General features: G+C 38.6%; 1 protein-coding gene across 1 annotated transcript; it reads left to right on the top strand.

The window, feature by feature from the left end:
- The first annotated feature begins 8,603 nt into the window (after positions 1–8,603).
- On the top strand, positions 8,604–14,492 carry LOC111226126 (vesicle-associated membrane protein 5-like). The gene is made up of 3 exons (XM_022751227.1): positions 8,604–8,870; positions 11,525–11,668; positions 13,645–14,492. The coding sequence occupies exons 1-3, from the start codon at positions 8,868–8,870 to the stop codon at positions 13,786–13,788; spliced, it is 291 nt and encodes a 96-aa protein (XP_022606948.1). The 5' UTR covers positions 8,604–8,867; the 3' UTR covers positions 13,789–14,492.
- Positions 14,493–14,602: the final 110 nt, after the last annotated feature.

Genomic DNA, 14,602 nt, shown 5'->3' with positions numbered 1-14,602 from the left:
CAAGTCTGTTGGAGTAATGTTATTGTTTAATAAATTGTACATAATAAGGGACTGAGCACAGAACCATGTGCCACCAGGCTATAAGATGGAGGCTGATTTAAAACCATTGGTACAGATTGCCCGTAAATAGTCAAAAATGAATAGAACCAGTTTTGCACATAATCAATACAATAATCCAAACTAAATCAGAAAATCTACAAAAAGTTCAGAAGCAATCCATAGAAATTTCTTTTTATATTTATCAAATCATTTATTGTCAAAGGTTGTATGCTATATTTTTCTAAATGTTGTAATTTACTCCTTAACGATTGGTGGGAGATACACACTCCTCTGTCAATATCACACACTCTTTAAATGTACAAATGTCAATAAGACAAGATCAGAGTTAAAGAAACTGTTTTGCACAAAAAATCTGTTGCTCGCATAAAATCGCATAATTGTGAAGTCACGCAATCAGCGCCCTTTTGATGATGTCAGATTTATCTGTCAATGCTATTGAGCTTCAAATATTCAACCGAGAGCTGGTAGGAAATGTGAGGTTATTGATTCACCACCATGTTCAATGTCTTTACATACACAGGAGAGTTTGATTTGGGCCATAGGGTCAAATCTAGATGGTCTGTAGAATTAATAATTATTTTGACTTTGCTTTGAACTGAGCTCAGAGACCATGTTCCTGCTTCTGTGAAACTGCAGATTTAACTGAAGAGATGATTGACCGACAGAAAACAGGCACAGCTTTTTGGTACTTTGGGTGCATAAAAACATCACCAGGGTCAGCTGTGAAGAGCTTGTTCCCACACTTCTTGTGTTGGACGACCAGGCTCTTTCAGAGAGATCAGTTACAGCCCCCCATGATTCTCCCTGCTGGGCCCATGTTAACCAATAGGTTTCCACAGACACAGCATATAATTTAAAAATGTTATGTTATTCATGTTCTTTCTTTTTAATCAAACATGGACAAATGAAAGCTGTGTGCGATTTCTGTACAAACACTGTTTTACATGGACATGGACTAACACCAGTCGCATTACCCTTTCACACACTGAGCTGATCCATGCCACGTGAGGCCACAGCTGGAGCAGGTCTGTCACTGTGTCAGAAACCTTTCCAGTGTCTTTAACTGTTTGATTTGCAAAATTCACAAGGCCTTTTTCTTTAGACTCATGATTTTAATAGTCTGATATATCTGACAGAGCCTGAGAGGATCTGTGAAGAAGAATGAGATAAACTGCCAAAATCCCGGTGTGCAAAGTTTGTAGACACTTTACCCAGGAGGACTCAAAGCTGTAATTGCTGTTAAAGGAGCTTCTACAAAGTACTGGATTAAGGCTATTTTGTAAAAAGGAGTTTAGGATTTTTAATAAAAAGTTTCACTTTGTCATTATTGGTAATTGAGTGTGGACTGATGGCACAAAATGGCAGTTGTGTCCATTAAAAAGTAAAAAGTGAAGGGGTCTGGATACTTTCTGAAAACCACTGTTTATTAAATAGTACAGTAGTATATACTTTCACTCTGTAAGAGCTGCTTACTAGTTTGTTTGTTGATTCATTTATTTGAGTTTGGATTATATTAATTAATTTGTTTAGTGTTTTGTTAGTCATTAGTTTCTTTATATTATTTGCTTATCTAGCATAGTTAGTTTGGTTGACTAATATTTTGTTTATTTTGGGTAGTACTATGGGCGCATTAGGTTATCTATGTAGGTAGACTGGTTTAGGACCAGCATGCACCTTGGCGGGCCCATGCTTTTCTTACAAGAGCAGGAGAGGCAGCAGGAAACAATCTCTTTGCTCCTTGGTTTGTTTGCTTGTTTGGATTAATAAATCACAAAGAAAACACATTGGCTTTGTTTGGACAAAGTCTTTTGCCTGCGTAAACCACATACCCATGGTGCCACAGTTGCCCACTGAATTTATGTTGAATTTAAGATTTGATTGAAGACAAATAGCCACTACATACTCCTTTGCTGTTTGTTGAATTGCCACAAGATGGTGATGGAGAGTATAACTGAGGTCTGAGACTTGAGGAAGTAAATCAGAAGGAATTCCCAAAAGCTTCCATGGTTGTTCAAATTGGCAAAGTTATAAAGTGCATGATGGCACATGTTCTCACACTTTTGCTTTATGTTTGGTTTATTCAAAGGCTATAATCACCTTGCAGAACAACACATTTAACTTTGCAAGCAATAAAACAAAAGTGGGTCATACAAGTTTGGGCACTGTGAAGAATGTAGTAAGAAAAAAAGGAATGGACAACAAATCACACCCAGCTGGTGAGAACAGTTGCCAGCATGTTTTCACTGTGGACACACCTGTGCTCAAATAAGGACAGATGAAACTTTAGGTCGAAATGATCAAATAGATGAAAATAAGGGGGACCTATCCCATTAATGTATTTTTTCAGTATCTTTCAAGATCCAAAGCCACCTTGCATATGCCCACCAAACATCTCAAACTGCACTGAAACCAAACAACCTGTAGAAGAACTACTGAACTCAACAAACATTCAGGTAGACTGTTGAACAGGTCGTAACAGGTTCACCTCTCCTGTTGACTCAACCACAGTGAATCCCTGTAACTTATCAGTGTGAATGTGCTGTTTTGTCAACAAATGGTGCCTTAGCTATTAAGGTTTTACCCCCATGACAAAAGTCCTGGTGAGTTTTTGGAACAGCAGCATCTCAGACAAACACAAACACACGCACAAAAAAAAAAAAAAAAAAAAAAAAAAAAAAAAAAAATCCACTGAAAGGCCATTTGTTACTGATGGGAAATCAGCCTAGACTCATGCTGTTGTAGTCATGCGGATGTGAGTCTGCCATCCATGGACGAGTAGTAGACAATGATCCGAAGGGAGGGTGGTCAGCATACTGAATATGGCCTTTGTATTTGTGGAGCTTTTCCCAGAAGACGGCCTTTGTTGACCACGTCTCTGACCCAGCCAGCTCTGACCTGACAAAATCTGATGTGCTGCCTCAGTTAGAATAATGTAGAATAATTATGATCTGATGGTATATTTGCATTTATTCATTTGCCACTTACAGGTGCATCAAGTAACATGGAGGGGTCAAGAAAGTTTTTGAGACAGAGTTAAAGAAAGATAGAAAGACAAAGAGAGAGAGAGAGAGAGAGAGAGAGAGAGAGAGAGAGTTGAAAGAGAGAGAATGAAATGAATGAATAGTAAAATGAATGTGAGGTATATTTGAAGTTGATACAGGTTGAAGTTGCTGATTTTCTCACTGAATCATCCTAATGTACCATTCAATTTTAAATACTATTAGAATACTATACTATACTATACTATACTAGACTATATGAGACATTGTACACTACACTGTATCATACTACACTAAGCTATACTATAGTATACTACAGTGGACCATACACTACACTACTACTTGTATATAACTACACTATACTTCACTACACTACCATAGAGTATACTAGACTATATTATACAAACCTATGCTATATTTTACTATGCTATAACATATTATTCTATACTACACTATTATTGTATAGTATGGTAAAAATGTTGTTTATTATAATAAAATACTATACTACACCGCTATATCATAATGTACAACACCATATAACATTCTAGAGCATGTTATATTATTATATCCTGTACTATAGTATTAAGCTATACTAACATTATTGCAGTAATAGTAAGAGTAATAGTGGTAGTAGATGTAGTGAGTTGGCCACATAGAGTAGTGTAACTATAATGTAAACTGATAATATGCCACAGAAATAGACTGACATGTGTCATATGGTAAATAGAGTTACAGGATCAGGCTGTTAACAGAGGATAATCATTAGAAGGCTATCAGTTGTATTTACTCATGCAGCAGCTCACTTTCTCTACAGTGTTTATTATTTATGTGAAATTTCACCACTTCGTCCAAATGCTGCAAACAATGTCAACAATGTCCACTGCTTCAGCTGCAGCTTCTCCTATGGCATCTCCTTCACAACCTGACACTGCAGCTGCAACTCCCTCCTCACTGGGGTCAAGTCTCCTGTCCTTTACAGTGGAGAAGCTGAGGGTGGAGCTCAAGAGGCTACGTCCTGGAAAAGCAACAGGCCCAGATGGTGTGTGTCCGAGGCTGTTAAAGGACTGTTCTGAGCCTCTCCAGAGGATCTTAAGCCTTCAAAACGGGGAGGTTCCCGGTCCTGTGGAAAACATCATGTCTTGTTCCGGTACCTAAAGTAGGACGACCGGCTGAGATAAATGACTACAGACCGGTCACAGGTTGAACATGCACTAGACTCCCTACAGTTACTTGGTTGAACCAGGTGGTTACATGAGGTTACATTATGTTCTTTGATTTTTCAGGTGCATTTCACACCATCCAACCCCCCATTCTCAAAGACAAGCTGGAAGGGATGGGGGTGGATCCCTGCTTCACGTTCTGTATTGTGGATTACCTTATAAGATGACCACAGTACGTCAGGCTGGTTAACTGTGTCTCAGGGACTTTGATGAGCATCACTGGGGCTCCACAGGGGACTGTTCTAGCTCTATTCCTGTTCACCCTGTATACGGCCAACTTTAAATACAACTCTGAGTCCTGCCACATCCAGAAATACACGAATGACACAGCTATTGTGGTGTGTATCAGGAATGGGTAGGAGTACAGGGATCTGACAATGGCCTTCAGTGAATGGAGCCACAAGAACTGCCTCCTTCTGAACACCTCCAAGACCACCTCTACCTGAAGGGGAAGAACCGGCTCTCTTTCCTCAGGAAGCTCAGGTCCTTTGACATCTGCAGTGAAACGCTTCACATGTTTTATTAGTCAGTGGTGGCCAGGACAGAGAAGCAGCTACAGCTGCAGCAAACGTCTCATTTCACTGCGCTGCAGAACAGAGAGGGTCAGGAGATCCTTTGTTCCCACTGCCATCAGGCTATACAACACCTCAGCTACCTATCTATCTATCTATCTATCTATCTATCTATCTATCTATCTATCTATCTATCTATCTATCTATCTATCTATCTATCTATCTATTTATGTTAAAATGTCCTCAATGCCCTTAGTGAAAAATATGGCCAAAAAGATTCTAAAAAATTATATTATAAAATTATATTTCTTTAAGGTTGGGATTTTCCACATTAATTTTTTCTACATTAAAATAACTAAACAAACAATTCCAACTATATAAAGGCCATGAGAAATTAATTTCACATGTTCCCTACCACTGCATTTACATGTAATCTGTTCCGCTTCTGTATTTAGTTTAATTTCCCTATTGTGGTCTTTTCTTATTGTACTCACTGCTCAGAATCCCCTTGCTTTAAAGGGCATGAAATTAAACCTTTAAACAATATGTGACAACATTTTCTGTAAAATAATACATGGGTGCAGAATCTTTCAAAGGTGAGCAATGTGAGTTTATGGACATAAATTGAGAGTTTAATCCAATTTAAGCTAATCGGCTTCAACAATGGTTTATCTACGCCAGTGTTTTCATTCAACCAACTAAATGAAGCTCTGTGGTTTTTGATCTTTCAAAAACCAAATAAACAAGGTGATTTTCTTTCTGTTTAGGGTTAAGGATGAAATGCATGAATTACCCTACTTCCTCTTTCTGATATTTCTTTACTTTCAAACCTCTGACGACCTCTTTTATCTAGATCCTCCATTTGTTAACATCCTCTTTTTTCATCCTTTAATGCAGCAACTTCTTATGTCTCAATCTCTCAATTATGTTTGGACACTTTCCATAAACAGAGGCGATGATGAGGTCTGTCTGAAGCTGTTTTGTTTGGCATATTAATTCACAGTGACTGAACTGAAGACTGCGGGAAAGAATTTTGATTGCTCATATGAGTGACGCAGTTGAGCCACAATAGAGTTGTGTTGTCTGCCTGTCAGCCCCTTCTGATAAGGGTGGTGGGGACACACACAGCAGCTCTTATTAAAAAGACTGTGTAGTCTTCAGTGTGGCGCAGTTGCTTTTAGTAACTGATGACCAACTGTTCTGCAGCGGTCCACCTTCAGAAAACTCACAGAGAGGCTTTGGTCACCATGTGACCCAACACACGTCACAGCAGAGACTGTATGTGTAACTATCCCAAAGGACTGCAGGACAAGGGTACTGCTGTTTTGTTCTCATGGAAAAACAACTATAGTTATAACAAAGGATATTATAAAATTATAAAAACAACATATTAAAAATGATATGACAGGAAATAAGAAAGTACAACAAAGGGCAGTAAGGACTATAAAAGTTTACTATTGAGTACCACAGACACACTGGGTCCCTTTGGGGATATTGTATGAATATTATACTACATTTCTCACAAGGGTGGACCAGCTGTCACCTTCTTAAAATTGTGCACAGCCCATTAAGTGGGCAACACCCTTCAGTGGCCACACAGCACACAATGTTCTAAAGTAAGTTAGCAAAGGCCTGCTAGAAACAGACTAGATGACAGATCATGACTTGAACTGTAAAGAGCTGGCTACTGCCAAACTCTCACTGAACATGTGGTCTATCTGTTGTGCATGTTTTACAGTTTCCCTGTTGCACGACAGAGATAAGGAAAACACAGTGTGGAGTAAGAGTGCTGCATTCAAGTGCCGCTGCTAATTTCAACATCAACTCCAAGTAAAAAAAGGAATTTGCATGTCAGGTAAATTCCTATTTATATCACAGCATGTAATGATTAACAACAGATACTGACACAGTGTTCATACTCTCCAGGTGACACCAGGCAATATGAGAAATAGCTTCATTTTGCTTTTACTCCATTAAGTGTATTAAAAGCTAAGACAATAAAATACTAGTAGTATAACGTACAGCAAGCATTATAATAACTTATTTAGTGATTGTTCTTACCCCATTATATAGACTATATGAACAACTGCATAATCTTACTTTTTTATGAATTATTAAATTTCTACTTTGATATTTGCTGTAATTAGGATGAAAATATCAAGTAGGAGAGACCCAGACTGCTGCATATACAAAACCAACTCTAGAAACTTTCACAACCAGATCTACAGACTCTCAGTGTCTACAGCAAAATTCACAAATCACTGAAAGAAACATTCATTATATAATTCTGGAAAAGTCAGACAAAGTTCGCAAATTTAAACACATCACTACTAAACAACCTTTTTTATATATATTTCAGGTTTTGTTGAGCTATTTCATGGACACTGACAATTGACAGGACAATGTACATACAAAATAGAAGAAAATAGAGGAAAATGTAAATAAAAACAATTTAAAAAAACTTTTGTAGAGTGACTTAAGAACATAACAATGTGCAGATATCAAATATGGAGAAGGATGGACCATGATTATGTTTACAGAGCTTCACTTTTCGCAGTTATGGTATAACAACCAAAAAACAGACCAGAACTGTGGTGCAGCACCACAGACTGCAGCCTCCAAAATAATCATTGAATCAACACTTCTTAACACAAAAACTGAACATTAGAAATTAGTTGTATTAGACTGCATTAGTTTTAGCAAAAGGTACCCAATAACCTGCCAACTCAGTGTATATACGACCTTGTGCCTAGAAAAGTCTGACTTTCTCTGTCGTTTTCCACATACATTTTTGTTAGATCTGCACAGACAGTTGAATAAGCAGTGGTGGAAGAAATACTCAGATCCAAGTAGTACTAAAAGAAAATTACAATTACTCAAGTAAAATCCTGCATTCACTATTTTACTTGAGAAAAGTACGCAACCGGAAAAATATATTTAAGTTTTATAAAATCTTAATTTGCAGTGAAACTATAGATGTCAAATATATGCAGCGGAGTGAAAAAGTGAAATGTTTCCCTCTGAAATGTAGGGGAGAAGAGGTATATAAAGTATCTCAAAACTGAACTTAAGCACAGTATTACAATAATGTAAAGTTCATGTACTTTCTGCAGCTTTCATGGACTGTGGTAAACTGGGGGAAATGTGAGGCATCATGCATGTAAAGTATTATCAGTACTTGTATTTGCTCCAGAGAGAGACAGTCACAATTAGTGCTATATTAACATATATGTCATTATTAGATTGTTATTAATGAATCAAAGAGGAAACAGCATTTTAATGCTGTGTCTGGCTGAAATGGAGCTGGTTTTAACTAGTTTGTATACACTTATTTAGTTTAGTGCTGTGGCAGCCAACCTAAAAGCTCACAGGACAAATCTGAGGGGCCATGAGATGATTGATTACACATGTTAGGGAGCCAGACAGTGAATTTTCAAGGAGTTGGTTTAATCTTTCACAATACATTGTATTTCACAAGCTTTTCCTATGTCAAGTCTTAATCTCAAAAAAGTAATTAGTAACTACCTGTTATCATAATAACTGTAGTGCAGCGAAGGTACAATTGGTCGTTTCCTCTGACATGTGGTCGAGTAGAAGTATAAAGTATAAAATGGAAATATTTGAGTAAAATACAAAGGCCTAAAAACTGTACAAAAGTCAAGTACTTGAGTACATGTACGTAGTTACTTTCCAACACTGTCAACGAGTCATCAAATCCGGGAAGTCCGGACTTAATCGATTCAGCATTAGATCAGACGAATTTTAACATTTGTCACGTGATCGCCTCTCGTAATAGTAAATTTTCCGGGAATACCATGAAAGCTCAGTCCACAAGTCAGGGAGGAGGAAAGTGAACCGCAGCTAGGCTGAAGTGAAAGCGAGACAGACTGGGGGTTCACCCTTCAGCAGAGGACAGAGAGAGGAGCAGCAGAGCGCTGCACGGGCTTGTGTCGAGGTTTAAAAGCGGAGAGCTGGTATGCTGCGCTTCCTGTTTCTAAAGTTGACTGGAGTCGCACTTTAAATGCACTGGATCCGGTGACAGCTTCGACACAAACACAGCAAGAGACACGGCCGACATGGTGAGTAGATATCAGTCTCCTGATCTGAGCTAAATAGCTTTAGGACATTGTACAGCTTGGTTAAGAAGAGAGAGAAAACAAGAGGAAAGTGTTTGCAGAGCGGTTCAGGGAAGCTATGATTGTAATCTGTGGACAAAGTCCTATAAGGTAATAGCAGAGAAATGGGACACGAGAGCTGCTGTCAATTGTAACGTCGTCTATTTTAAATGAAGATAGGCATTAAAGTGAGATACAAAATACTTGTTTTTAACACGTGTCAGGAGGAAATGCCCCAAGGAGTTAGTTTTTGTTTGTTTTTTAAACTTAAATATAGACAAATCACTGTGAGATCAAAATGAAAGAGAAGGACTGGGTGTAAAGTGATGGATTAAGACAATAAAATTAATGTAAATATAAAGGACTGTCTCTTCTGGATCCAGTCTTGTTTTTCTTAGCTTTTCACAATGAAGCCACTTCATCAGTTATGAATTAAGAATCAAGAACAGCATGGTTCATATCCCTTTAACCTTCATGTATGCTCTACTTCAGTATGAATGAACTGTAGGTGACAAACAGCACGTGTTTTAGCCGTTCAGATGGGATGAAGTACCTTACTACACTTTAATCAATGTGCTATAATACCATGTAGGTGTGGTTTCCCTGGATAATGCCAGGTACATTAATGCAGGCAGGATGGAGGGAGTGAGGGAAGGAAGGAAGGAAGGAAGGAGGGGATCTGGAAGGGGCAGCAGTGTTAAGACATAGCCGGCTGAATTTTAAACACAGACTATTGTTCAGCTACTATTTGGTATGCTCAGAATGAGATAACTGGGCTTTCAGGGTATCCGTGAATCACTTTTGACCAGTCGTCCATAATAAACAGGCTTAGCCCGCTGTGAAGTCGTACACACAGGAAGTCGGTTATGAAAGTCTTTACAGGAAATGACAGTGAGTTATGAACCAAATCAAGATGCTGTGCTGGTTTTTCTTCTATCTGTCTGTCTCCTGTTCCTGTTAACTTCTGAGATGCTGGCTTCCTCTCTTGTCTCCGAGGGCAAAGTTGAAGGAGAAACTTCTCAGGATATTAATTACTCTGAGGTCAAACTACTCTCTAAATATCTTTCACCAGGGTTCTTATCAATCTGTAGTGATACAAGCTGTTGCTGTTGAGCTTATTTACTGTTGTCCTGGCCCGTATGTGCGACTTTGTCCTCACAGCAGACATAGAGGTTATTGTTAACAGCTGGAGAGATGTTAGGGTTCATGATACAGGAAAACCTGTCCTTCTTCATTTTATTGGTTTCATGTTTCAGTACTATTAGGTTTGTTGTTCTGTCACGTGATTCAACAGTTACAAAATAATATACTTTCGCTTTAATCTACTTGAAAACCACGCCACGGCGTGGCTTGTTCTAAAATAAACTGCAAGACTACTGACCAGTCTTATCTATATCAGGACATTGGAGATGGCAGCCTGTTTACAAGCTGTAAAATTTTTATTATACTTCCTTATTAAACATTTTGCAAACAAAACAACATGAGGGAAATACAGATATAATAATACAATTTTCAACAGGAGCTAATAACTTTTAGTATTATACAGTAATTATAAAGCTCTCTATGGGAAAGTACAGAAGACCTATAGGGCCTTGCAATAGACAGATTAAACAAAAATCAAAGCCTGAGATATCCTATGTTAGTCCATAATATGGATCGAGCTCCAAAAATGCTACGTTTCCCATAATGCAACCAGTAGCCTCTTTTCATGCTGGGTAAATACAACTGACCATCTTTTAAATTGCGTGACCCCAGTTTGTAACGCAGGCCTTCTGTTAATCTCCATGATGACCTGATTACATCATCAGGGGTTGTTTTCTCAGACTTGACAAAAATCCCTCCAGAGCCACAGAAGACAATACTACAACTATTTCACTGGCTGAGTAGTAGTACTCCCTATGACCAGTGAAAAGACATTTATGCATGAAAATTGGTCGAATGCCTCTTTGAACATCAAAACCTGTCTTTGCATTCAAAAACTGGTTAGGCTGTTAGTGTTTTGGTCACTTTAATTAATCTTCACCATTTTTTTTATGACATGTCTTTACATCTTTTTGTGCAGAGAAAACTTCTAAAATCTGCAGTAAAGACCTTGGTGTTGGATTCCCACTGGGGAAGTTTGAAACAACTTCAGTTTTATGAAAGTAAAAGCCCAGGACACCTGAAATATGGCAGCTACATCATATTCAATTGTATTAAATGTGTTAAATAAGTGCATTCAAATTATTATTGACCAAATCCTTGTATTTTGGCATCCATGAGTTGCTGATATTTTAATATTGTCTCAGTTTTAAGTGGTGAATGCTCATCGCTAGGTATTTCTAGGCTGCACTCTCCATGTTTGACTTTCATGATGGCAATGAATGGCCATGCTAACTGCCCTTGTTAACTAACTTCCTCTGTTTATCCCATAACATTAAATGCATCACTTCCTGTGTGCCTGGGATTCTCTCTCATAAACACATAGCTGACACCAGTTGTTTACTCTAAGAAATTACCATTATGCATCCGTCTTTCAACTTAGGAGTGTCCAGACAATGTGAGGACATAAATTTAAAAGTGAAAAGTGCCAAGTGGCTACATTTATCTCACTCTGTAACCATGTGTTTATTGGACAGGAGAACGGGAAGAGCCGCCTGCAGCAGACCCAGGAGGAGGTGGAGGAGGTGAAGGTCATCATGCTGGACAACCTGAACAAGGCTGAAGAAAGATCTGGCAAACTGGGCGAACTGGAGAATAGGGCTGATAAGCTGCTGGAAACGGTATGCATGGAGAGTTCAGGTTAGCTGTTCAAGTGGAAAAAGTTAGCGTCACACTACACTATTTTAACTGAGTGGAAGTCTCTGTGTTGTATGGATAAGGTGAATGACTGAAGCAAATAGCACAAACACTCCATTTCCACAGGCGTCTAGGGAATGAAACTAGGAAATGTCATATTGATGTCTATAAATACACTTTAGGTGGAGCTGGAGAGGAAAACAAATGTACAATTTACATCCTGATTGTGTTTTATGGTGCTATTTTTAGAAAGGTATTTCCTATTGTTTTCTAAGATGAATGAAGTGAGCTGGTCTCCCTGGGTATGACAGAGTGAGTCCAGGACATGCCACGAGACAAATGTCCGTCCAGGGGTCGAAAACCGGGTCACATCATTCCCACATTGCCCCTGCTGGCCTGTGTTACATCACACTGCTGAGCAGTTCTCTAAAACAACAAATTTAAGTTCAAGAGAGCTTGGATGCACTTTCACATAACATGGGTTTGGAGCAGGCAAACAAGGGAAGCAGGAACTTACTCTCACTCATAGAAGTATTAAGCGAGACCCACAGAGAATTATCACCAGACCCTGCAGTTCCCTTTAGCATCTTTCACTTCATTGATTTGGTGTTGCACACATTTTACTGTTTCCATTCAGTCTCACTTGAGTGGTTTTCCACCAGCAGCAGGCAGCTGTTTACAGGAGAAAAGGCCTATTAAACCCACTGTACGCTACCTGCCCAAATGACAGACAGACAAACTTACACTGGCCAGGTGGCCAGAATAATGACTGCGAATGAATGCAAATGTTGTGTGTGCTAGATGTTTAGTGTTTACTAATAATTAATAATTAATTAATACTACTAATAAAAACAATTTATAAAAAGTTTGTGCAGTGGTAATGTGTTAAGCTTGTGTTTATAACTCTCTGTGCTGCCCCCACGTGGCCAAAAAATGCAGCATTAAACCTGCATCAACTGGAAATGGCAAACTTGTTAGCAAGCAGTTGCTTATATACACATCCAGCAGAAAAATTACCTTCATTTGGAAACGTGTTTTGTGCAACCGATGAATGTAAGTCTAACATTCACTACCCTTGTCGCACAGTCTGCCATTTGGGGCTGGGCGGGTAAGGTACAGTGGGTTTTTAAAGCTGCCTGCTACGAGTGGTGAAACTGACCCAGAAAGGAAATCTGTGGACCATGAAACCAAAACAATGACCTTAAAGATGCTAAAATACTCCATAGAGGCAAAAGGAACTGCAGAGTTGGGTGATAATTCATTACGAGCAGCCCATTTCACATCACATGCAGCCATTTCCTCCATTGTGTTACGTGAAATCGATCAGTGCAACTTTAAGTTGAACATGCTGTCAAATCGTCTCAAACTTCTATGCATGCTAAACGCCAGTTTGAGAACTGTTTTCCTACTTTATTTGATCTGCGTTCCCCCAAACTGTATCCTGGTTATGCAACAAAAACATTCATCTGGCTGTTTGCTTTTTTTAGTTCTCAGAGGGCTAAAAGAACAGTGAAGCACAGGCCAATGGGTCGATGTGAAAATGATCTGACCTGCTTGTTGACCCGCAGGCAGACTAAAGTAGTCGTGATCCATTTTTAATATAAAGAATATTGAATATAGTTGCTTAAACAAAGGCAAAGTAGGGGAACGTCTGAGAATTGTACTCTGAATACAGTTCCTCTTATACACACATGAAAACTCTTAAATTGCCTCTGAAATTCAGTCTGTTATTTATTCAGTTATTTACAGAAGAGCTACTGGTGTATGGATGTAGAAAATGGCATTTCTTAATTAGACATGTTTTCTAAGTATGCTTTGGAAGTGTCATAGAAGTTAGCATGGCTGCTCTGGTTTTATGCTGTCCTATCTTGGCATATGTTCAAGATTATCAGACATGTAAAAGCAGGTTAGTTACACAACAATGTAATGTAACATCTTCATTGTGTTTTATTTCCCCCAGAGTAAAACTTTTGAAAAGACCTCCAACCAGGTGAAGCGAAAGAAAATGTGGGAGAACAAGAGGATGAAGCTTCTGTTCATCGTCGTTGGAGTGGTAGCTGCACTCATCCTTTTCGGACTTATAATCTATGCCATTGTTGGATAGCATACGAGGACAGTAGCTCCTCTGCTAATGAAAAGAAAATAAGATATTGGGACAGAGATACATGAAGTGGACACAGATAAAACGTCCAGGAGAAGAGGAGATCCAAACTCCGGGACTCGAGCATCTCGCCTGAACTGCTCATTCTGTGATATTTCTGTGTTTAGAGATATTTATGGGAGAATGCATTAGTGTCTTCAATCGATATGGTACTGTTGATTGCTCAGCTGCTTCTTCTCTTTTTTTTATAACTTTTTTAAGTCATATCCCTGTCCAGCCCATATTGGCAGGACACACTCCTTCACGCATGGATTGAATGTCCATTGAATGGAGTAGAGCCAGTACCGCTACCCTCCCCGTAAAAACTCACTCATAAAGTTTTGTTAAAATTAGAAAACTATGAATTACTAATATTTTTAACCAAACATCATTAGGCTGCTAATGTTGTACTATTTGCTTGTACATACTGGTTCACATTTGACAGCAAGACTCATAGGAACAGAAAATTGCCATCTGGTGGCTTAAACGAAGGCGGATTTCGGACGAAGACGGAGGAGAAAACAGAACACATGCCGAATTTGGTAAATATGTACTAACTGAAATGGGAAAGAATAAACTGATGAATTGTAACATAAAATTTCTGCTGTTAAAAATGAAATGTTCTCAAAGCTGTCTGCATCATTAAAATGTGTTTTCTTGATCTTTGAGTGGTTGACTGATTCGAGATTTATTGCAGTTTCTTTTTCCTCATACAATCTTATGATTTATTTGTTCATATTATTCTCAAAAACACAGATAATATGGCCACCTGATCTGT

Source organism: Seriola dumerili, unplaced genomic scaffold (assembly GCF_002260705.1).
Source record: "Seriola dumerili isolate Sdu_G_001 unplaced genomic scaffold, Sdu_1.0 BDQW01000017.1, whole genome shotgun sequence".
NCBI classification, from domain to species: Eukaryota; Metazoa; Chordata; class Actinopteri; order Carangiformes; family Carangidae; genus Seriola; species Seriola dumerili.
The sequence above is the reverse complement of the archived record's forward strand: the minus strand, read 5'-3'. Positions and strand labels throughout refer to the sequence as shown.

Excerpts from the sequence above, each read along its gene's own strand:
- LOC111226126 (XM_022751227.1), top strand. Across the intron at positions 11,669-13,644 it reads CTGATAAGCTGCTGGAAACG|AGTAAAACTTTTGAAAAGAC; the intron begins GTATGCATGGAG and ends TATTTCCCCCAG.